Source organism: Phymastichus coffea, unplaced genomic scaffold (assembly GCF_024137745.1).
Source record: "Phymastichus coffea isolate CEN01 unplaced genomic scaffold, Cenicafe_Pcof_1.1 PCOF00151, whole genome shotgun sequence".
NCBI classification, from domain to species: domain Eukaryota; kingdom Metazoa; phylum Arthropoda; class Insecta; order Hymenoptera; family Eulophidae; genus Phymastichus; species Phymastichus coffea.
In genome coordinates, this window is record NW_026706962.1 from 43,523 (window position 1) to 67,569 (window position 24,047).

At 47.9% G+C, this 24,047-nt stretch overlaps 2 protein-coding genes across 6 annotated transcripts; both read right to left on the minus strand.

The window, feature by feature from the left end:
- Positions 1-40: 40 nt before the first annotated feature.
- Positions 41-14,579, minus strand: LOC131672471 (cartilage oligomeric matrix protein). Of its 3 annotated transcripts, none has more exons than XM_058949705.1 (18): positions 14,153-14,579; positions 11,446-11,544; positions 10,105-10,275; positions 9,793-10,010; positions 7,795-7,978; positions 7,644-7,729; positions 7,508-7,574; positions 7,216-7,429; positions 6,337-6,585; positions 5,248-5,401; positions 3,830-3,982; positions 3,365-3,746; positions 2,944-3,297; positions 2,633-2,860; positions 2,277-2,548; positions 1,312-1,549; positions 1,068-1,143; positions 41-999 (listed from the first exon to the last, which is right to left on the minus strand). In XM_058949705.1, the coding sequence occupies exons 1-18, from the start codon at positions 14,190-14,192 to the stop codon at positions 984-986; spliced, it is 3,201 nt and encodes a 1,066-aa protein (XP_058805688.1). In that variant the 5' UTR covers positions 14,193-14,579; the 3' UTR covers positions 41-983. The 3 variants fall into 3 exon arrangements, with proteins under 3 accessions (XP_058805688.1, XP_058805689.1, XP_058805690.1); XM_058949706.1 differs by lacking the exon at positions 14,153-14,579 and adding an exon at positions 12,264-12,513; XM_058949707.1 differs by lacking the exon at positions 11,446-11,544 and having other exon boundaries at positions 14,153-14,578.
- A 1,734-nt stretch (positions 14,580-16,313) lies between these two features.
- LOC131672472 (adipokinetic hormone/corazonin-related peptide receptor variant I) lies at positions 16,314-22,504 on the minus strand. 3 transcript variants are annotated; one of them, XM_058949709.1, is made up of 8 exons: positions 22,130-22,501; positions 19,792-20,081; positions 18,913-19,061; positions 18,591-18,696; positions 18,171-18,378; positions 17,844-17,967; positions 17,559-17,691; positions 16,315-16,453 (listed from the first exon to the last, which is right to left on the minus strand). In XM_058949709.1, exons 1-8 carry the CDS (start codon positions 22,233-22,235, stop codon positions 16,418-16,420), a joined length of 1,152 nt encoding a protein of 383 aa, XP_058805692.1. In that variant the 5' UTR covers positions 22,236-22,501; the 3' UTR covers positions 16,315-16,417. The 3 variants fall into 3 exon arrangements, with proteins under 3 accessions (XP_058805693.1, XP_058805692.1, XP_058805691.1); XM_058949708.1 differs by lacking the exon at positions 16,315-16,453 and adding an exon at positions 16,471-17,080 and having other exon boundaries at positions 22,130-22,504; XM_058949710.1 differs by lacking the exon at positions 17,559-17,691 and having other exon boundaries at positions 16,314-16,453; positions 22,130-22,504.
- Between the last annotated feature and the right edge of the window lie 1,543 nt (positions 22,505-24,047).

Consider the following 24,047-nt stretch of genomic DNA (forward strand, 5'->3'; position numbering starts at 1 on the left):
TATATATATATATATATATATAAAATTATATATATAATTGCAGAGCAGACTTTTTCGACGCGCAGCAGCGCGCGACTTGAAAAGCCGCGTACGATTGTAACCGTAAACAAAATATAACATAAAACGGAGGGATGGCCAATTCTAAATTGCTAACCCTTGACTAATTGTAATTAAACCTAAAGTGACGACATAGAACGACTGATTTCGTGGAGAAGCGCAATGAAAAAAATAATAATTGTTTGTCCTTTGTTTTGTCTTTCCTTTCGTCGATATTTTCTCAAGCTACGCAATTTTGTTGTCACAAGCGGAGCAAGCGTTGCAAGAAGACTGTCTGCGTCAATTTCGAACACTGCGAATTCTCCATTAAACGTAGCAGATTATTACAAAAGGACACGAAACAAACAAACAATAAAAATATTTACGCCGCTTGCGAGGCGACAACATACAAATCATGCAGATTCAAATCTAATGATACTGTAAACGAATAAACAATTTATCTTCGTCTAATGTCTGATCGGGCTACCGATTACAAATAAATAAAATTATTATATCATTCGTAAAAATGCACTTGTGCCACACCAAACGATTCCTCTTAACATTATACAATGTCGTTCTTTTTATATCGTATGGTTTAATTACAGTAACGAAGAAGAAAATAGAGAGCGAAACACATTCCCGTCGCACGTTCTTCGTTGTCCTTTCAAATTTATTTGACAAAACGTCGCACGTGTATTTAGTCTCTCTATATAGTCGAATCGTTTAAATCTATACAAAAAGAAAAACATATTCGACTTTACTTGGTCGTTCATAAATGTACATAATATCCCGGAAAGCTTTGCGTTGAATTTGTTTCGTTCGTCTGCCCGTGCACAATCTTCACCACTTTTATCTGTTTGTCGAGCGCGATCAGCGAAGAGAAGCGAGCGTCATATGTACGTGTCTACGTCCAGCTCCGCAGGATTCGCGTGGTGCTATACAGGAAGTTAAGAAAGAGTAAAACTAGAAAAAGAAATAAAATGTCGGCCGTGACTGTGAGACGTCTCTCGATGCGCATCAATGTCACTCACGGACGATTGTAGTCGGTGTGCACGAGCGGCTGTATGTTCGGGGGTAGCGTGCGGTATACCTCATAAGACACCGTTTCTGCAACAGACACGCACACACACAGGATACACATTAAATACCCGTGAAATTCATCGTTAATGTTGGGCCAGCTCACTAAACCAGACACTCGTAACACTCAACAATTACGACGTTAACTCAATAAACAGTTGAATTACTCGATATTATTGACTATTCATTTGCCCTTACCTTTGCACGAGTATTTTAAATTAGACCAGAGAACCATCTGCTGAGAGAATGCAAATACACCGAGTCTTCCACCCTTTAGGGTTGAGTCGAAGTGATTACCGGAATCGGCGATCAGTCTTTGGCCTTCGTAGATCCACAAACGAATCAGTCCAATTCTTGGCCTGTGGATCAATCGCCATCTATACGGTGTATACTGCTTCCAGCCAACCTTACGCGGGTCTTTCCATAATAGTTTTACCTGAAAATTTTTATTTACAGTTTCAAATGCCCATTATATTATTTGCACCCTCTAGGATAAAGAATAAGTATTTGGCAATCCAAATAATAAATACAATATTCTGTTTGTGATTTAAGTCTAAATTCAAATGATCTAAACAGATGCTGTTTGAATTAATGTTTTGTTTACCAATCCTTATCAAATTTTTATTTATGAAACAGCAATGTTTCGGTCATATTTAGATTTATATCTCTGACTCTCTTCAAGCGTAAAGCTGGCAAGGTGATAAACATCAAACAGATACTATGAAAAGGGTCAGAGATATGATCGCAATGTGATTGAAATGTTACTTATAAATATAAAGGATTGACGGACTTACCGTCACACTCAATTCAATATTCTAAATGATGTGAACCGTCATTAGAATCATTAAATTAATCACAAACAGCATGTTCCATTTGCTGCACACAATTAAATTTGACATTAGTTAGAATGTGATTAATTAGAGATGCATTGTTACATTGAAGTATAAATGGAATGTATTACGCGCGGATGACCTATTGTTGCTTTCAAGCGAGACGTCGTCGTGAATACATTGCTTCAGCTTCCGTAGTAAAATAAATAATATTTTTACTATGGATTCTTTTGACGATTCATAAAACAATTATGTTTTCAAGAAAATAATTGTATACATACAATCAAACCCGTTTAAAAAAATGTTTTTTTTAACGTTCATATCTCTACTAACCTGATCCCTCGTATTTCCAGTGTGCCATAAGCTATTGCGCATAATTTCGCCAGGACCAGTTTTGGAATCGACCAGTTTCAATTGAATACCAGTCTCAGCGACAGCCCTGAAAGGTTTTGGCTCCCAATATGTTTGTAAAACTTTCTTCCACATAACAGTGTAGAATTGACGAGTATTTTGGTATGAAAATACGAAACCGACATAGTCATCGTCGATATCTGTATTGACGAAGAACGTGCCTTCAAAGTCTACTCCGCTGAAGCTATCCAAACCTAGAAAATATAATAATATCAACAAGGTGAATAATTGAATTTCTCAGATTTCTCGGATATATGATATTAAATAGTATTTCATACCAACAGCAATGCCTGGATCACTATTCATAGTCTGGTATATTTCCGAGCCATTATGATGAATTTCCCAAATTGGATCCTCCTGCGTTTTCCCATAGGGATCGAGGGCGATGGTGTCGTACTTTCGGAAATCTGTGGCCCAGACGCGACTATTATTTGGACAAATGTCGATGAGATTGGCAACTTTATCGTTGTCATTATCATCGTAGCAGGCGTCGCCAATACCGTCTCCTAAAATTATTCCATTCCCACGTCAAATACATTTAATAACGAAGTTGAAAGAAGGTGCAAAACGCAAGGAATCCTGTACTAACGGTTGAGATCTACTTGATCAGGATTGTGGACATAAGGACAATTGTCACGATCATTAGGAACATGATCGTTGTCGGCATCGTCGTCGCATATATCACCAATACCATCATTATCTGAATCCGTTTGACTGGGATTTGGGTCGTTGATACAATTGTCAATGTCATCTTGAATACCATCCTTATCTCTGTCGGTATTATTGTCACACACATCACCCACTCGATCACCATCATCGTCAGCTTGATCAGGATTTGGCACTCGAGGACAGTTGTCGCAAACGTCACCAATGCCGTCGCGATCGGTGTCCATCTGATCTGCATTCCAAGTCTTAACGCAATTGTCCTCGTCATTCGGCACACCTAATGAACAAAGCGGTGAACGTTCCTTTCAAACGTCAATTTTGAGTCCTATTTTCTGAACACTCACCGTCATTGTCAATGTCATCGTCGCAGGCATCACCCCGACCATCATTATCGGTATCGTGCTGATCTCTGTTCTTTACGTAAGGGCAATTATCGCATACATCGCCAACGTCATCAGGGCCTTCGCGATCACTGTCGGCTTGGTCGCTGTTTGGCACCAAGGGACAATTATCCGATAGATTGAGTACATTGTCGTTATCAGCGTCCTCGTCACAGGCGTTGCCCTGACCATCGCCATCAGCATCCTCTTGACCGCTGTTTGGGGTTTTCGGACAATTGTCGGCTCGACAGCGTATGTCCTGGCAATCGAGCGGTTCGTCCGGATAGCCGTCGCTGTCCGAGTCGATACCGCATATCTTACCATCTCCAGCCCAGCCAACACTGCACTAAAAATTGCATGTCACCGTTAGTGTATGAATGCTATAAAAAAGCGTTATGATTTCTGGTCGTTAACGAGCATTTCATTTACCCTGCACGAGTATTGGTTAACGGCGATGCAAATGCAGTCAGCATGTGGGTCGCATCTGGTGGTACCGTCGGGGCAGATGTCAGGACTCGGATGACATCCTACTGTTTGATTGCCGACAAAGCCAGTCTTGCACGAGCCGCATCTGGCTACACCCTAAGAGAAAATTCCTTTTATCCATTAATAATTGCACGAGTCTCGGCTTTTTTTCCACTTATTATTTTTAATTGGCTATAATCGCTTTACTAATGTGGTAGTAGAAGTAGAAGAAGAAGAAGAAGTAGAAGAGTGTACAATCTTCATATTGTTGACAGAGAAAAAGAAATCGGCGAAGGGAAAGATAAGGCTGCATTGCGAGCTTGATGAATGCTACGCCAGAGATGCTTCGCTTCCTCTCGAGTTCTGTTCTTGTCGTTCGGACAAAGTTATTCACCTCTTACACGGTCAATCGATTGCTCGTTAGCATCAACTTTACAAAAAACACCAGTTGTCGACGTAGTCATTTAATAAAACTTGTATGTGGTTTGAGCGAGACTAAGTGAAAAGGAGAGAGATAGATAGAGAGAGAGAGAGAGAGAGAGAGAGAGAGAGAGAGAGAGAGAACAGAGGGAAACTTGTGCAAGTTTGACGACTTCTTTTTCTTTGTCTTACATTACGAATTGTTTACTAGAACTACTCAGATTTTCCGCAAGAACGCCAGAGCAACAATTACAGAGCATTTATGATGAGTCGTTTAACTTGTATCAAACTTCCCCTCCGAAAAAAAAATTAAGCTACGAGGTCGATTGAGGCACTTTCATAAGATAAATGAAACTCCACGGACTGCATCTTTTTTTCACGTGCAAACGGTTTTTCGCGATATCGATGAGACAAGTATTATCCCGAATTAGTATGAAACTTACCCCAATGTACCTTGTAGATGAAAAAATAATGAGGATCGAGAGTGTGGTGAGGAAGAATAAAGAAACAGTAAATGACCCAAGATTTTCTTTCCTTTTCGTACACTATACATCAATAATGCAGATATATTATTGTCTCATGAAAAAATACAAGTTACAAATAAAAAAGGCGCTGGCGCTCATACAGAAAGAAGATGTAGAAAGATTCCGATAATAATTATGACAATCTAACTATAAATGTGGTTTGTATGGTGTAAGTGCAGTGTGTCATATCTCTGTTGCGTGTATATTATGCGACTACACAGGGTGGGTTTAGATTACTTTCAGGCTTGGTAATCGTGAAATGCACGGTAACTCTGACATCTGTACCTGACACAAAATCAAATCGTAGGCACGCTACAAATGTAAAATTAGCTCTGGAAACTCGGGAAGGAGTCCCAAGCACGATCACTATTATTTAATTTTGTTTTTTTTTTGTTTTTTTTTTGTTTCTTTTTTTTTGTAAATTCACGTGCAAGTCACCTCGGAGTTGAAGCAATCCGAATTGTCGACGCAGCCGCCGTTGTTGTCACCACACGGATCAATCCTGTAACACCACTGGCGATGGGTCAAGGCGTAATCGACACCACGGCCTTCCGACACGTTGCCAGTCATTCCCTCTGGGCAAGCATCGCATCTGTTCAATGAAAAACATGATGCTGCATTATTATTCCGTTTCTTCTCGCTGATATGCAAAATCTGAAGAGGGACTAGATCGTACTCTTATTGTAACGGGATTGATGCGCGTGCGTTTTTCATTTTCTTTTTTTCTTCAAATCCCATTTTTTTCATATTTCCATATTTCATATTTCCAACGAAAACTTACTTTTTCGTTAAGTCATGTTGCTTGTCTTTGTCTGACTCTAGTTGTAAGCTTTTAAAGAGCGCGAAAAGAAAAATTCATTTTGTTTGTTGTGCATAGATATTAAGTCATCAGGTGTACGAGTATGGTCATGCAGCACTGTGTCGGCTATGGCTCTTTGAGTGTGCAAAAAAGTGTGTGCGAAGGTAAATCTATTTGAATGCATTGAACAGATATGTGTTTATAATAAAACAATTAATTATAATGAATCTACGTTATGTTTATAACGCTTCATCTCATTAGTTATTTCTAGTTATTAGTGAAACTATTGTGCACAAAAACATGGCTCGAATTACTGTGGATCAACTAATGTGTGATACTTAATTAATGGTTACCAAAGTCACATAAACTCATAATAACTACCTGCAATAAGTTTGCCATCGGTAGTTCAAATAACTTGTCTCTTCCAATAATTTTTTTGCGATATCGTTAGTTAGTTTCCTGCATTACGAAGCATGTAACGAACGACGAACATAACGGTTTTGTCAGTTACGAAAATGCATATTTTCGAAATATTTCGAAAAAAAGTGAGTGCACGAGCTACATAAGATATATCGTACTGTATGAACTCGAGGTCGCACAAGTTTTGCCGGGAAGCAGGAAGAAAGAAAGAAAGAAAGAAAGAAAGAAAGAAAGAAAAGCTTAGTGGTTGATTTGCGAACAGACAAGTGCGAGCCTGTGAAGGAAACGAGAAAACTGGAAGCACTAACCTGTATCCGCTGTCGTACTTGTAGCATCTAACGCCTTGCCAGCACGGCTTGGCAAGGTCGCACTCGTCCTCTCTGAGGCAGTTGAGCCCGTTGCCGTTGTAGCCGGCTGGACAGCCACCGCAACGGAAATAAGGTGGCACGTTCATCGGCGCGCAGGCCACGTTCGGGAAGCAAGGGTTGGGCTGGCAGCCGTTTATGCGCTCGCAGTGCTGACCGTTGCCGGTGTAGCCCCGAGGACATGGCCCGCAACTGCAATCAGAGCAACGCCGATGCCGTCTAAGCTCGCACCAAGCTCGTGGACGTGACGTTCCGTCGTCCAGTTTGCCGACTGGTTGTCTGCCGATCGTCTCGGGCCAGCTGGCAGCAAAGCCGAGGTCATTTATGAGAGATTTGATTGTTCTCCCACGCGTGCGTAGCCTTGATCAGGCGAAGATCAACCGAATACGGCTCGTGCTTTTGGCCTACTTCCCAGCGAGAGAGGTCCGCTCTCGCGACCAGGCGAAGACCAGGGGAGGGCTCGACAGAAGCAGCTCTCTTTCTTTTCGTCGCGCGCCCGCCCTCCTAATGAAGCTTGGATAAATGGCGCAACAACGAGGCTACCCTTATCGACGTGCTGACATCGCGTTGCGAGCAAGCGATCCTTGGCCTCGGTGATGTGACGCCGGCCTCGTTACAACTTTTCCTGCGACAGCTTGTCAGAGCAATCGGATAACCGCGAGCGCTTTCGAAGCTCCGACGACGAGGTCGGAGGCCGAAGTCCAAGGGCGTGCGATCCAAGCTCTGGCCACGATCGGCACTCGTTCTCACCAAACTCACCAAACGGAAATGTGAAGCCGTGCGCAGTTCGTAGACGGGCGAACAACGAAAGTGTATACTCACGTGGTCCCGGTCGGGGTGTCGACGCACTCGACGCCCTCGAAGCACGGCCGATCGGCGCAGCTGGGATATCTGCGACAGTTGCGCCCGTCGCCGTAGTAGCCCGAGGGACAGCGCAGGCATTTGGGGCCGCTGGAGGTGTCTTGACACTCCGCGCCCGGGAAGCACGGCGATTGGTATCGACAGCTGCGCGGCGGCGGCGGCGGCGGTGGCGGCGCTGCAATCACGCGTCACGGTTAGCGACTCTCGTCTATGCGAGCTCTCGCGTATGACGAGCAGCCTCTGCCAAACTTACGCGTCGGTCGTTCGCGGCAGGCGACGCAGCTCTCGATCAGCTCGCGGACGTGCTTCGTCTCCGCCAACTGCAACGTCATTTCTCAGCCTTACCCAGCGTCGCTACGACTCTGGACTTGGCCCGCCCGGATACTCACGTTCATGTCGCATTTGGTCCACAATTTCTTCACGGCGTCGATCAGCAGATTGAGGGTTTTGGCCATGAGCTCGTCAGTGAAGCAACCTGTCCGAACGAAAGCGCGACGTATGAGCATGCGAGCTCGCGAAGTGCGCGCGTCGACGTCATACCGTTGGGATCGACGAGGGGGATTTCGCCGGGGATGTCACCTCGGCGCCTCACCCTCGTGCCGAGGCTCGCGTTGCGGTGGTACTGCTCCACGTCGTGCAGCGTGGTCCGGCAATTTTCGTTGCGCAGCGCCTCGTCGATCTCCTCGGCCCCGTAAATTTTCGTCCGGTAGCGGCGCTCGCGCAACTGTAACCAGGCGAGAACAAGTGTTTTTCTTCTTTGTTTTCTCTCTGTTCCATTTGCCCGGCGGCTGAACGACGAGGCTGCTGAAACTCGTATACTTTCGACAAATGGACATGTGTATTGTAATATACGTCACGCTTGAGTAACGTATACGGAGCAGAAGAGGAATGGCGCTTTTTTCCTCTCTTTCTCTTTCTCCATTCGCCATTCGCTCGGCGACGTTCGAATGCGCATCGATCGCTCCTGCAACAGTCCACGGCCAGGGCGGACCGTGTCACGTTCGTAACGAGATGCGAAAAGATAAAGATCAACATCCTCCCACTGGTTGAACTTTCACTTCAAATAACGCTAACCTTCGTGCTTGTCGTGTTTGCTTTGCATTATCCGGATAATTGATATTTCCATCAAAAGTTCTACTGTAGCACCTTTCGCTGTGACGGGTTCACGCATATTATTTCTAGAATAGCCCAAAGGGCCGAGCGTATTATTCGAATCAGGTCGACGCTTCGTCATGCCCAATTATGCAAACGGGAAATAGGAGCGAGAACGAGAGATATTTCCGTTGCTTCGCTCGGCCGTGCCGTCGCTTGCTTTTTATTATTTTGTGCGTCGAATGAGATCCACGCAGTGTAAATATTTGTCGACCCTCGCACATGTTCGCGCATCGTAATCCGGCGAATAAATTCCGGCTGCGCGAGACGCAAGAATTATCTCGGAAATCGCGCGGCTACCAATGCTTACGGGAGGAGAGCGAATAAAAATAACTAAAGGGAGAGTGTGGGCCGTTTTCGTTTTTTTCGCTTGTCAAGCTCCGGGTTGTCGTGCCGAGAGGGAGAGGTAGACCCACCTCTAGCTCAATTACGGCAATGCTATTTCACTCGAAACGTACGAAAAGGTTTTTGCAAAAATCGCATCGCGGATGTCGAACGAAAGCTCGGCAGTGATCTTGAAGGCGCGCCAGGCAAGTGGCGACGATGCAAGCGAGCGAGCGAAGAAGCGAGTCGCGTGAGAACGCGTCTATACAAAACTAGCGAGCATCCGCGGCAGAAAAGGCCAGCGGCGCGCGCGCGAAACGCGTGTCCTTTCGCTCTCGTTCGAGACGCGAATGAAGCCGGGGTAGAGAGAGAGAGAGAGAGAGAGAGAGAGAGAGAGAGAGAGAGAGAGAGAGAGAGAGAGAGAGAGAGAGAGAGTAGCTCGACGAACCCGCAGATCGGCAAAGGATACCGTGGAAGAGAGAAAAGGCAAGAACGCGAGACGGATCGAGCGCAATGCCGCAGCGAGCCGCGCGCGTCGTTGGGCAAGTGCACCTTGCGCGCGTGTACCTACACGCTCGGGCCATATTTGGCGAGACCTCGTCCCACGGGCAGTGCGCTCGCTTCGCGACACCAAGTCGTCGTGCGCTCGCAGGTGGCGCCCGTCGACTCGACAATGAGAATAATGCCGCGGCAATTAGTGCGCGCTGGCGCAACGGCGGCAGCTTCGCGGGAAAATCTCGCGAGCCGTCAGCGCCCGCGTCCTCCTTTGTTGCGCCAAGAGGTGCGGGGACGTGCTTCGCTTTGTCGCCTCGGTGGATTTTTCGGCTGCGCGTCTCGTTTTCCAGATTCGCGATTGAAACAAAATCCACCATCACACGAGCGAGAGAGAAAGAGAGAGAGAGAGAGTGGAAAACAGATGAGATAACGAATCGAGTGGCAGTGGCTCGTTAATCCTACTTTATTACGTGGACAACGGCCTATCGGATAACGAGAGCGTTCTTACCACGCGACGGAGCCCGAGTGAGAAATAAAGGTGCTGCGCGTAGAGAGCTGCGTTCTTACCACTTCCAAGGGCGAGCCTTTGGCCTGGGCGGCCATCTGTCTGAGACTGCTTTTCAGTGGTATCTCGCCCTGGCGTACGCAGTCCACGTACACCTCCACGCGGCCGCTACGTTGATTTACCATCAATATTAGACTCTTGAGAGGCTCCTGCACGCTTAGACTGTCGGCCACTATGTGCTCACGACGGCGCTGATTCTCGTCCACCGTTTCTAGTATCACTGTAAACATCACCGTGTGCGCTCGCTCGTGTTTGATTGTCGATTTGTGTGCGTCCACCTCGTCCGCCAGGGAATACCCTGTTTGTTTCCTTACCTCGCTTGGATCGGCGATCGATCATCAGCACAAACTTCGACTTAGAGCTAAAGTACCCGGCCGCGAAAAGGGTCTCGATTCCATTCGTTAGTTTCTTCCTCGCTTTTATGTGACTCACTGTTATGGCGAATTTGTCATCTCTTAGCGCGCTTTCCAAGCTCCTCGTTAGACCTGTTAATATATTGGTCGATTGTAGCGATGTATTAAACGCGCGGTCGCGCGATCACCGCGTCTTCAAAAATTCATTTTCGAACACAATGAGCGCTCGCTGCAGTAGTAACGGTCAGAATATGTCAGCCGCGAGTCAAATAAAGCATAGTGCCTTTTTCACGGGGTGTTCTTTAGCGGACAAAGAGATGCGATTAAGATGACTACAAAACGGAGAAAAGAGAGAGAGAGAGAGAGAGAGAGAGAGAGAGAGAGAGAGAGAGAGAGAGAGGGCTCGCGTTGCTATAAATCGAATTGAAACGCGTTGGTGATTTCGAGTAATTGAGCGTGAAACAAGCTGCTCCACGTAAGTCGGGTCAGTCACTCGGTGTATTTCGTCGAACCGTAGCAATTATAATCTCCCGCTGAGTGGTCGATACAAAACATTTACTTTTCGAGATTTGATCGACATTAATATTCTGCTGTCGATGTGCTCCTGTAATAGTAATAATAATGTCGCTCCGGTCGAGCGAACGTTTAAAAATAAACCGATTATGTATGCCAAATATACGAGGAAGTTTGAAATAAATCGAACGCGGCAGGCTGTATGGCGTCGAGCTTCGCGAGTTGGTTGACCCGGCGCCCGCGCGGATCAACTGGTGGCTACCGGGTATTCGTCCACCGGGCGGATTTGCCATGATCGCGATGCCCGACGACGCGCAATCGTCGATTCCCAGATTTGCCACGGCGATCAGGCGCAACAGCCACCGGCAAGCGCTCGCTCGAGTGCACGCAGGCTGATGACCCGTGGCGATGCTTTGCCCGCTGTTTACGCTAGCGTTACGGCGCCTTCCTACGGATCCTCCCGTCTAAATCCGGACGCGGCCGGATCGCAGCGCGTGATCGGTACGTGGCTTTCCCTCTCGAAGAAAGAAAGCGTATGTGACGAAGAAACACGGCGCAGAGATGCACGGCACCTGCTCGCGGACGCAGCCCGCGCGGCTTTTCAGTTCTATTCTCGGATGCGGCGAGCTTGCGCGCGCGCATGGTGCGAGCCGTGACTGACAAGCTCGGCGAGTCCCGTCACCACGTGTGCCGGCGTCGTTGTGATGATTTTTAAACGTGGCCGCGCGCGTAAATATAGAAAAATAGAAAATAGCGGATAGAGTGAGGCGAAGATCGTCGACTACTTACCCTCGTCGGGCGAGAGATTGGAGCTAGAAATAGTGGCGAGCGCCACGAAGAGGAGGAACGTAGCGACGCCTCGCATGTTGATTGCCGCCCTCGCCCGATCTGCACCCAAAATTAACGTCATTGATTTTTCGTACTTTGATCTTTTTTTCTCGCTTTTCGGCAAATTAGGGAGAGAGAGAGAGAGAGAGAGAGAGAGAGAGACGAGAAGAGGCAGCGAAAAAAGATCGATAGTCGTGATTCGGAGATACTTTGCGGATATTAGACTCTTACTAAGTAGTTTTACTAATAGCTACCGTCGTCAAATACTTTACATAATGATAGTCACATCGCATTAATTCACTGTTTTCTTTCTGGTTTCGATAAAAAATAAGTTTTACAATGTGAATGAAATTCGGTTCGTTCACTGAAACATGAAATATCTCTATTTAAATATTGAAAGTCACTTTGAGCGAAAGAGACGATTAGATCGAGCACTCGTAGACTAGACTGTATTGCACAACACTAAAGAATAATAAATTCACTGGTGAGAGAACGCGAGGGAAAAGTAAACCACGTATGCGTCTATCTTGCGCGCGCACTTTCGTTTCCTTTTTTTTTTTGCAAGCGATAAGGTGACATAAACAACACTCCGTACAAACTATAGTAAAGCCAAGCGTAAAAACACAGTAATAGTGTGAGAAGCAAGAGATAAATTTCGGTGAGGACCCTCTCCCTGAACACCATGAGTGGAGGACGATTAGAAAGAAGTCGACGGGGTAAAAATAATGCACGATAACGGACGAGGAGTCCGCGATACGGATTGAAGCTTTTGCGCGCACCTTGCTGAGCTTAGCCTGCGCGACTGCGGGTGCCTCGGGAAAAAAAGTCCGTGCGTGCGACTGCTCGGTCGTTCCGTTTCTGTCTTATTGTTCTCTCTCTCTCTCTCTCTCTCTCTCTCTCTCTCTCTCTCTCTCTCTCTCTCTGTCTCGTGGTCTGTTTGGATACGAGGAATGCGCGGGTCCGTCGGGACGAGTGCAACAACACGCACACAGACGCGCGCCGAGTGAGAGAGACGACTCTCTGCTCACCGTTCGCCACTGGCGATCACTGGAGCGCGTTTAGCCGGCTCGCGGCAGTTTTATACGGCGCCCACACGAGCAGCGCGCTCGCTCCTTTTTCACGCTCCTCCCTTCCCCCCTTTACACTCAAAACTCGTGAGACTGCTCTGTTTTTCCGAGGCGCGTGCCTGCGGCGGCCTGCTGCCTCGCGTTCTACCTCGGCGGCTTGTCCTCCTCTTTCCCCGACTCGCTCGGCCCCATACACAGCCGCCCGAGTATTTCGGTTATCGGGGTGAAAGTTTTTACGCCTCGTCGTCCAAGCCGGTGGCCCGAGGCCGGATTTGTCGCGTCACGCCGTCGAGCCAGATTATTTTTGTGAATGGTCGATCGGCATCGGCTTCTCTGCTCTCCGACGTGGTGCTCTCCCTCTCGCGGAGCTTTCGGCCGCCCATCGGACTTGCGGACTTGCCGCCAACTCGCCAACTCGCCAACACGCCAACACGCCGTTTCGGACCGTTCGTATTTCGCGCTCACGACCAAGCGCGTGCCATCCGGTTACGTCCTATCGAGCGCGGCGATCCATGAGAGTTCTTTTCTCTGGCGCGCCACGTTTGCGATGAACGCCAAGTAGAATGAAAATGTAAATCGGCACGCGCAGCAACACAGTTCTGTCGTAGCTCGCATTCCCAAGAATATGCCAAACCGATTACAGCGACAAGCACAAACACGTCGACATAAGAGACTTGCGATACAGCGCCTCGATACGAGTCTCGCGCCCGCGGTCGCTCGGGATCAAAAGAAGGAGCGAGCGCCTGTACACGTGCGAGTACGAAGCGATAAGTCGAGTCGCTACGCGCGCGGCAGCGTTCAGTGACATCGGTTCTATTATCGGAAGCGATTGGGCTTTTTTACGAGCCGAGTAGGAAGATGAACGCGACAGCCAGAGAGAGAGACAGATCATTAAGCTCCGGAGGGCGACTCGTCAACAACTTTGCCTCGACGAACGCGCTGCCGCGTCGTACGCTTGCCGTCCCGGCGCAGTCTCCTCGGAAACGCGTTGTCGCCCCACGAGTGAATAATCCGAGCAAGAGACCAATGAGAATGCCACGCGTCAAAAATGAAAATGGATGTCAATGTTAAACCCTCGCACCGCGAGGATCCGCGTAACGTCTTTGTGCGCGCGACATGCATATGCATAGGCGACGTAGCTCGCGCTGCAGCTGCACGGAGTCACGGAGAGCGGCGTGGCGCGCGAAACTATAATCGGGTAAGCGCGAGAAATTAGAACTGCTCGACCTTGCCATCTCTCGCCCTCCCGAGCGCGTAGGCAGTCGCGACACCCACGAGAGCGCGAGACGGAGCGAGCTGCACCGGTAACGGTGCGCTCGTAACAGTGCCAAACGTCGTTTGCATCGCGATTTACATTATCATACGCCCATCGTCGATTGTTGCGCAAACCAAGCCACGTCGATCTGGCCACTTTTCACAATGCCTTCGCGAAGCATTTGCACTGTTCCAATCTTGCGCTCGGCACCTTTTCCTCTTACGCGGCATTACACCGACGCGTCGTTCGATTGCTGCCGCGAGTCAAACGGCCGAGCCGGACTTCGAAGTCCAATTGCAACGATCGTGCCGCTTTGTCGCTGCAATACGCGAATCCAAGAGCTCACCTGTTCGCGATGAGACGCCGACTGCGTTGCGCTCTTGCATTAGGCGAGGGGGTGGGGCAGGGAGGCTGCCGACAACGACGACGACGACGACGAAGATGACGATGATAAGGCTGCTGTCGCTGTTCTTGTTGCTGATGGCGCACGGTCATTGAATTGTTCGAGAATTGGAGTGAAGACGCTGTTTATCCACACGGCGACACCAGTTGCCACGGAGATTAATGCGATTCCAATGCGCGAGCTTTCTTCCCTATTTACCACGATGCTTATACATTTACGCACAAGTACGTCGCTCGAGTATTTTGATACAAATGACAATTTACTAATTTCTCGCTCTCTCCCTTTCTGTCTTACGCACACACACACACACACACACACACACACACACACACACACACACACACACACACACACACACACACACACGCGCGCGCGCGCGCGCGCGTGGCTACACTTCCGACACTCGTCTACAGCATGTTTGCGTTGTTTCTCAGACTTGCTGCAACAGAAATCAAGCGCAACTTTGAAGTTTGGCTAATTTTTGATGAGAGCAGAAATTGGAGAAATAAAGGCGACTTACATTTGCCCAAGTCTTCAAGAGCGATGGCAAACGTATCGTGATTATCGCTGGGCATAAGCGTGACGTGAGTCTGGATGCGCACCCGTCGACTGGATGACCTACTGGAACAAGGCTGATTGCAGGAGACGCGGCATCCGCCTTCTTTCGACGAGCCTTTGCTAGAAATAATTGGCTGCGACGACGACGAACCCTATGAGAGACACAAGAACTGCGATTGGTGGATTTTACCCCGAGCGCGGCCAGTTAGTTTTTCGTCTGCCTGATGTCTATAAGTGCTCGGTGTTTGGGTGTGTGAGAGTGATTATTATTGAGCTGGCTTCAATCGCAAGACATTCTCATTTGCTTTTTTCAGCAGCAAGTTAATTCGAGAGGGTAAAGAGAAAAACACAAACTCCACATCCAACAGGACGTTAATCTTGCTGTTTATTGACTGAAGCGAACAGTGAAATGTTGAGAAAATTAAATTTTGTAGAAGAAATATTAATGATTACAATTGTATGACGCTGAACTCGCTGCTGCAGCGGCTATTTCATTTGAACTGGAAATTACCGAGTCAAGTGGAATTATCTACTTTACCCTAGACGTGTAATCGTAGCAATCTTTGGATTTTCAAATGTCACCTCCCCTTATTCGCTTATTTCCCGACCACAGTGCCGTTTCTTACACGCGCCGTCCATCAGGCTACTTGGTCTTGTAAAACACATTATCCAACGTAAAGTTGCGCGAAAGCGAAAAACGAAGCTGTTTACCGAGAAAAATTGAAAAGTGAAGTGATAGCCGGGTCTGGCTTCGAAAGGCGACAGGAGTAATGTCTTTTTGAAACGCGCGTGTGCGTAGAGGTCGGCGTAGATGCTAAATCTTTCAATTTCACGAGAGCTGTTGTGTCGGAGAACCCTGCCGAAGGAAATACTGGATGTAGATTACATTGGAAGGATGCCAGATTTGCGGCTACTCGCTCGAATCCTTTTCGTCTCATACGCGACTGGCCTTTTGGCCTTTACGCTACGGATTCTTCAGATTCCACGCACAGTCAAACTTTTTTCCTTTGCCTTTTCTTTTCTTATCGAAAACCTTCCTCGAGACTTTTCTTTTTTCGAGTACAGAGCTATCGGTGTCGACTGAACTGTTCTGCCTACACGCTCGCGCGTTCCGAAGATGTTTGGAAAACGCGCATTAGGTCGACGGACGTTCGAGAGGCGCCGAGAGAGCGAGAGTCGAGGGATCAGGGATAGAAAATGAAAGAAACTCAGTGGTGAGCGATAACGTGCTTTAATGGCATTTTATAAGACAATGATACATGACGTCTGTGCAATAAATGCGGGTGTATCACAACCCGTGTGAGAGCTGGTCGAGCTGCGCGGCGCAATGATGATTCACACACGGGGCACGTCCGTAAATAGATAGCGGAGTGTAGCGCGCGTCACCATCGCGCAGGCATTGACAAGGAGGAGAAGGCAGAAATATAGAATAATCATCCGAGCACCGTGTCTTATTCGCTTACAATACGCCTCGTCACTCGCGGCGACGGCGGCGACGACGACGACGGCAGCAGCGGCGGCACGCACTATTACAACTCTTCTCCATTTGGCATATAAATATTCATCGTTACGTGCTTACAACAAGACATTTCGCTTGCATCTCTACAGTGACAACTTGCGATTTATTAGTAGCAGTCCAGAGTCTTCGGTTCACTTAAGATTATGTATGTCCCATTTCCTGGTCACCTATAAGAAGAGACTCACTTTATTGCAACTGGTGCGTATTTGGCTTGTGCTTTGCTTTTCTTTTTTGTTTTTTTTTTTTTTTTTTTTGATTTAGTTGCAGTGCTTGATTTTCAATGACATATGATCGTGCGAATCCACGTACAACCACCTCGAACGATCTTGGCTACTTGGTTACTTTGTATTTACACTATTTACACTGAAAGCCACTGTTTGTTCATTCTTTCTTATACACGTAGATGATATTGCTCGTAGATGGAAAATGCGTGTAAGAAGAAACTACGTGCATTCGCGGCAACACTCGTTATTAACGTGTGATCTCGGCAAGAAAGTTTCAACCTCCACCTCCTAATGACAGTTTTATTACAGCGTCCATATATACCTATACACAACGATTCTCACACATACTCTCAGCTAGCCGTGTTCTAATATTTTTACGAGTATCGAGCTCGATTAAACTATTTTCAGGCTCGGGAAGTTACGAGCGTATTTACAAAAGCACGTGCATATCCGCAAGTGCAGCTCTAAAGGTTCTTATTCGTGCGTTATACATCTTGCGAGTATAGCCTAACTGAGAGAGACAGACAGTGGAGATTCTCGTGTTTCTATGGTGGGTCTGCGCACTGCTGCCTATAATCAAAGCAACACAATCCTGCCCTTACTACTTGATTGTTGATCGTTCCGCTAACCACTTTGTTACGCAGACGTCACGTACAATGCAATTAATTTGAAGCCAATTATCGCAAGGCGTATATGCATTCAATACGGTTTTAACTTGAAAAGCAATGGTGAACGCCAAACAAGACAATGTGTTATATGTGTGTCGTTAGACACGTTTGGATCTGGACAATTACAAGCGATTCTGCGTTGCGCGAAGTGTTAGTTTTTTCGACGGTCGAAGCGGCGATTGACGGCGCTGCCAGTATAGGAGGTGTCAATGATAAGCTAGTTTTGAGTGCTGCGCTAATCAGTGTTACGTGGCTTAACTGAGAGACAGGACATTTAGCGTGTGAAAACATGCCGAGTGAAGTTTAAGCTGCCGAATGGTCCATTAACCAGAGTGAAAGCATGAAACTGTTTTGTCTGCCGGAGTGAACATTCAGCCTACCTTATTGCACTTGCGAATGTTGAATGCGCCGTACACGACTGGGTTCACGCATGAATTCGTGCAGGCGAATAGGAACAACGCTTTCTGTATCCGTATATCGACCTTCTTTGCGCTCACTTTGTCTAACCAGTACCTGAAAGCGCAAGTGACGAACGTTACTCGTGAACGCGCGCGCGGAAAGGGAGCAACGCCATCGGAATACTTGAGACCCGATATACCGGGGAAGAAGCTATTATGCGGGCTCCACGAACCCACAGTAAAAGAAACAATTTTACGTTCGCTTACCAGATACTCATAATGTAGTAGGGCGTCCAGCAGATAATGAAGGCTGTGACGATGATTGCCGTCATTTTGAGCGTTCGCGTCCTCGCGCGTCCTAGGAATCCTACCGAGGAGCGTCTTAAGCCATCTGCGTATTGATCAGAAAAGACTGTATGATAGTTGAAAAGCGATTTGAAAAAAAAAAAAAAAAAAAAAAAAAAAAACAGTTGACGGAGACAGTTGAATTAACGAGGGTGATTCAGAGGGTAAGATTTGTAAGACGTTTACTCGAGTGCCAAGGCATTAATCCGAAGGCTATCCAAGCTAATGACGGGGAGAGCTCTCACTCACCGTTAGCCGAGACCCTAGACCTCTTGTACATCTCGATAATAATACTGCAGTAGGAGAAGATTATGATGCTGAGAGGCAGGAAGTACATCGTTATCATACCGAACAGCGAGTAACTGACTTCGTGGGTGAAGCTTGGAAATGTGTTGAAGGTGACGCACTGCTCGTACCACGTGATCCTCGGATGCTTCTCCAGGTGGAACACTACTATCTAGAGCAACGGCGAAGAAACAAGGCATGATTGACCATTTTCAACTGGACGATTCGTCCTGGTGTATTTTTGGCTCACGGGACAAGCGATCACGCGTGATATGTGTTGGCGAAAGAGCGAGCGGAGAAATGGTGAAAGATGAGCTTCGGTATTTCATACTGTCTCGCTGGTGCAAGGCCGTATGTTCGTTATCTCTGTTTTCTAGACGTTACCTGGGGCGCCGAACAACAAGCTGAGCATATCCACGCGGCGGTAAGCATGTGCTTCCCTCTTCGGTCGATGTCAAGCATCTGTAGTGGTCGCAGAACTGCGTAATACCTGCAAACGAGCATCGTTATCATCCTCGTGAATTTACTTGGGAAAAAACGTTCTGCGATCAATTCCGTTGTCCCGAATTGAGAGCTCCTACTTCCAACCGATGACCCGTCAATTTCAATCGAAACTTAATGATTCTCGGCAATTCTAGTTGTAATTGCAAAATCCAATATTGCACCGTTCGAAATTGAAATTCCAGTAAATAGCGAATACAAGCACCTGTCGAGACTGATGCAAATCAAAATGAAGGAAGACAGATAGAGGCCGAACATCCTGAAGAAGGACGATATCCTGCACATGGCGTCGCCAGCTCGCCACGTGACCGTAGACGCCCAACCAATCTCGACCGGCATCATCAGAAAGGTCACCTAAAACATGCGCGCGCGCGCGCGCAGTCCGACGCTCCAGTGACTCTTATTTTGTATTTTTCTAGCACAAGCCGAGTCAGCCGACAAAGTTCTCCATCAGCCGATTATCTGACGAGACTGATCTGAGAGACGAGCGCAGACTTAGGCGATTATACGCTTTCGATAATTGACATCTGAACTGGCGTTCCTTCAATTTTTACTGGCAAACTCGTGGGATGCTCTTGGCTCTCGTTGACTGAATCACGGCACGCGAGAACGCACTCGTTCGTGATTTAATTACGATGAATGATCGCGCCGCCATCGATGACGACGAAAATCCACGAGCTATATTGCACGACTAATCGAACCCGATGAAAGGTACGGCGACAGCCAAGTAGCACTCGAGCAGACAGCCTGTTCAATTGAATTTATCGCTCGTCAACGCATCTGCTTTGAATGTCACGCGGAGCGGAAGATGAAGCTCGATGCAATGCAATCGTATGTGTCTGTTATCGCTGGCACGACGATGGAGAACAGCGTCGGCGTTAATTTTTATTCGCTAATTGGTCCGCAGCGAATCGATTATTTACTCGCACACAATTTTTTCAGGTCTATTCGTTTGATCCGCGACGCAAGCCGTCGGCTACAATGCGTCAATAAAGTACCAGCAACCTACGACGCTACTATACGACCTTGTTGATTTTACGATAAAGGCAGAAATAGACATGGAAAAGTATAAAGCGTCACTAACCAGCAAGTCGGCAATGGCCAAGTGAATGAGCATATTGTTGATCCTCGAGCGGGCGCTGTCTCGTCGAGTTAGTAGCAGCACAAGAACGGTGATGTTGCCGATCGACGAGATAACCATGAGGATGCTGTAAGTGACAATACTTACAACGTGGCCCTCATTGAAACGCATGTCTGGTGTCAGGCGTTCGTCATTGAAATCCCATGGCACAAACGGCATGCTCCTGTTATCCTCCAGCGTTAAACCGTCGACCACCGAACTCGTCTCCATTCTGGTGAAATTGGTGCGGCTTCCTGAAAAAAAAAAAAAACAAATAACGACAATATGATCGTTTTCAGGTTCTCAGGGCTTTGGCTGCTCTTATTTGCTATCACTTTTCAACAGGACTCGTAAAATTCTGTTGGTTTGATCATTCGTAACGGGCTATTACGCGGGTGAATCCGCTTGAAATGATTTGTTAACTATAATTGAAAACGATTGACTGAAACCGCGACAGACGCTCGAAAATAAACGCTTCAATAAATTAGAATATTCAGGAGTCCGTTGGACGTATTTATGCAATTTGCTCATACCAAGCTGTTCCAGCATGTGTCTCATTCAAAAATTTGATTGGCAATCAATACATCCAGGAATTATTGGATGAACATTTGTTTCGCCGTTGGGAAAACAAATTTTCTACATTTTCACGAGCAGTAAATGCTTCAACAGTCAATGTCATTAGTTTTTCAGATTATTATACCATGGGCAATGTGCTTTCGAAATCTAACGACTGCGGCAAAGGAAATTTCTTCGCGCACATATTGAACTAGATAATGGCATGATATGCGCGCGGGTGGTATCTCGATAAGAGCTTGTTTATTAATTTACCCAAGCTAATTCTAAGCTGGCTCGTGTTTCCTTCGTTCTGTAGAAACTCGCATTCCAAGAGCATTCAATGAAAATTACAAAACGACAGAGGGTATGAATTGGGGTTTGGGTTTGGGTTTGGGTTTGGGTTTGGGTTGGGTTGGGTTGGGTTGGGTTGGGTATAAAATGGAAAATTTTAGCTTTCGAGGAGAAACGTCAGAAATGCAAATGTGTAGAGAGGGTGGTGAAAAAGGATGACTCGGCAAAGGAAAAGAAAAAGAAAAAGTTGTCGTGAGGTAAAGTACGCTGTGGGAGAAATTGTGCATTCGCATGGCGGTTTGTCCTGAAAATGAAAGATACTTGTAACGAGGAAATGAAAATTGTCATCCAAGCAAAATGCGATATGCATTATAAGCGACGCAATTCCATTTCGGGCCGTAGTTGAAATTTAAAAATTAATCGACATTTCCTACACATTTACTACAAGCAACATTTTTCTCCCATGGAATGTTTATAAGCTTCATCACCAAAATAAAAATTATAAGTTTCACTCTTGTGGAAAGAAATGGACTTTGATCCGTTGTCTTGTCGAAAGTTTTCTCAATAAAACTTGTTAAAGCTGGCTATATCAGAGCTTTCATAATTCAATAACCGGCCGAGACTCTTGAAAGTTTTATAAAATTTAAGCTCGCAACTAACGCAATCTCGGCATGACTTAAAATTACTATTGCGTTCGCGGGAATTGGTGCAATAGCGGAAAAGCCGTAATAATCGCGGAAAAGCTGCGTAGCGCAGTGGGGGGATTACCGCAGAGCTTTTCAAGAGTAGTTACTCATCGAGTCCTCGAGGATAAGTGACGCGGTAGGTAGCGTTTAATTATTTGCACCACTTTGGTCCGAGTGACTCAACGAGCCAAGGCAAACACGCGCCACCGCGAGGGAGACGTGAAAAACAGCGCGACTTTGATCCTGAACTACGCGCGGTCCGCGGAACAATCGTTTCGCGCTGTGCCGTCTCGCGCAAGTAAATATTTGCCAGCGGACGCGCGGTTTATATTGGAAGTCACTTCTATACTAGGCGCACAGTATACAATGGCGATCGGCTTTTGGCGCCCCATTCAAATCTCCAAATACATAGGAATAGCACATCGATCACGCGCTTGCCGCATTCCTCGCGTTTCTCCGCGCTTGTCGCGCTTGTCGCGCTCTTCGCCTCCGCGCCGCCTCGTATTTCGACATCTTTCGACGCTGTTCGATTGCGTCGCAAATAGGCTTGCCGAACTCTCAGAGATCAATCGAGCGCGATTTCTCCGCCCCCCTTCCTTCTCGACGGCTCGTCGTTCTGCTCGAGCGTTGCACTGCCAGGCGAGAAAAATGCACCGCGAGCGACGAATCGACGCTCCAGTTGCTCCAGTCTTGGTCCAGACCGTCGACGAAGAAAGCTCGAGTCGCGCTCGCGATTGAGTTCCGGTGCAAATAAGACGACAGTCACTTACTCGCCGGCAAAGTTCGTTGAACAAGCGATCGCAAGCTCGCTAGGTTTTCGGTATGTAGCCTTGTCAGGGAAATTGCGCACGCGACAGCGTCGTCACAATTCAGCATCGACGAGAGCAGCGACAACGATAGCAGGCCGACAGCCACTGTCACCGGGGCACAATCTTCCGGGCGACATCGTCGCAAGCTCGCGCGGCCGCTGGGAGCTTTGGCGCGCTCCGTAGACAATCCGCGTCGCGCGCGCTCCAAACACTGCGTGGCGCGCGCCTCGGCGGCGCTTTTCAACGCGAGTGCTAGCTAGCGGCAGACCAGCCGGCGATTGCGCAGCTCTCGGCGCTGATAAGAGAGAGAGAGAGAGCCGTGTTAAACGTTCTTCTCCGCCCTCCCTTATTCGTCGCAGGTACCGCTCGCTCGCTCCTTCCCTCCCTCCCTCCCTCCCTATCTCTCTCCCTCTCTCGCTCTCTTTTGCACGGCTTTCCGCCTCGCGAATTTATGGACACTGGCTCGGACAGCCCTGGCCTGGACATTTGCCATCCTCGCGGCCCGCAGTCGGGCGTCGAATTTTCGCGAACGCTGCCTATTTTCCGACTGAGCTCGGCGATACGCGCGGGTCAGGCTTCTTCGGCATTAGGCTTCGCCGACAACGTTCCAGAGTCCTTGGAACGTTTTCAAGTCACTCGTGTCACATGGAAAAGAAATTGCCGCGAGTCGTTCGCGTGGCGAGAACGAGAAAAACGAAAATTCGCGCAACGGCCGAACGTCCATTGCGCGATCGCGCTACCAGCAGCGCTCCTCAACGAACTGAGCGCAAGAGAAACTGGCATGGAGTCAGTTGTGCACGCGCATCTCTTTCCTTAGCTTATCGCGACAACGGAGCCGCTCGAGCCGGCTGAGAAAAAAAGTCCGCGAAAAAGCGCGCCGAGCCAAGCGCGCAAAATTGACGTGTGTGCACGAGACTATCACGGGCACCGGCGCCAGTTATCTCGCGCGGTTCCGCAGCGGTGCAAAGTACAATCCAGCGCGAAAAATCATCCCGAGCGATTGTGTATCGGTAACAAGGTTGGAAATAGAACTTCTCATAGGCATGTGTTGGCTAGACAATGAATTTTTAATCGAAGGCCGATGACCGCCTGTCGAGATAATTACGCCAATGCAAAACACGCATACACAATGCAAGAGCGTGCTCGCGAGTGATCGGATGTGGCTGCCTCTATTCGGCGCCAGCGTTGCCGTGAAATCTGTGCATCGGACGCAGCAGGAGATTTCGACGGTGGCCTGCCTCTCTCTCGTCGAAGTTCGCCGCGAAAAATTGTGTTCGCCCGCGCCTCCAACGTCGCACCCTACATTTTTGTCGCCTCGAAGGTCGTGCGCGCCTCGCGCCTCGCGCCAGTGGCACGCGCATCGAATATGGCGCGTGGAAATTTCTCGATGTCGATAATCGCGCGATTTTTCATCTATGCGTCCGTGAGCATGGATTCGCTCCATCTTGCCGCTATCACTCGGTAGTTCGAGCTCCTCGTTGAAATCTCAATCAATCGTGGCCGTTGCGCAACGTTAATAATCATTACTCGGTTTTTTTGCACTCGGCTTCTTATCACTCGTACGCGCGTCGTTGCGCCCCTCCCCCCTCCTCTGCTCCCCTCAGCAATCGTCGCGGAGATCAATAGAAGCGATAAATAATCATTAGACGCGACGCAAAACCATCGCCTCGGCCCTTTCGTTTGTGTCTCTACCACTGTTTTTCTCGTGGTTCGGGCTCTCTACGGATATGTCTAACGAAGCGGTCGGTCGTCGCGCGACACTTCTGCCCCGAGTCCGTCGTCTAATCGGCAACAGGACTCGCCGCGAGAGCGTGCGACGCAATACTTTCGCCGCGTGGATATTAGGTGTCACGTTAGCGCGACGTGCGCGTCGGCGAGC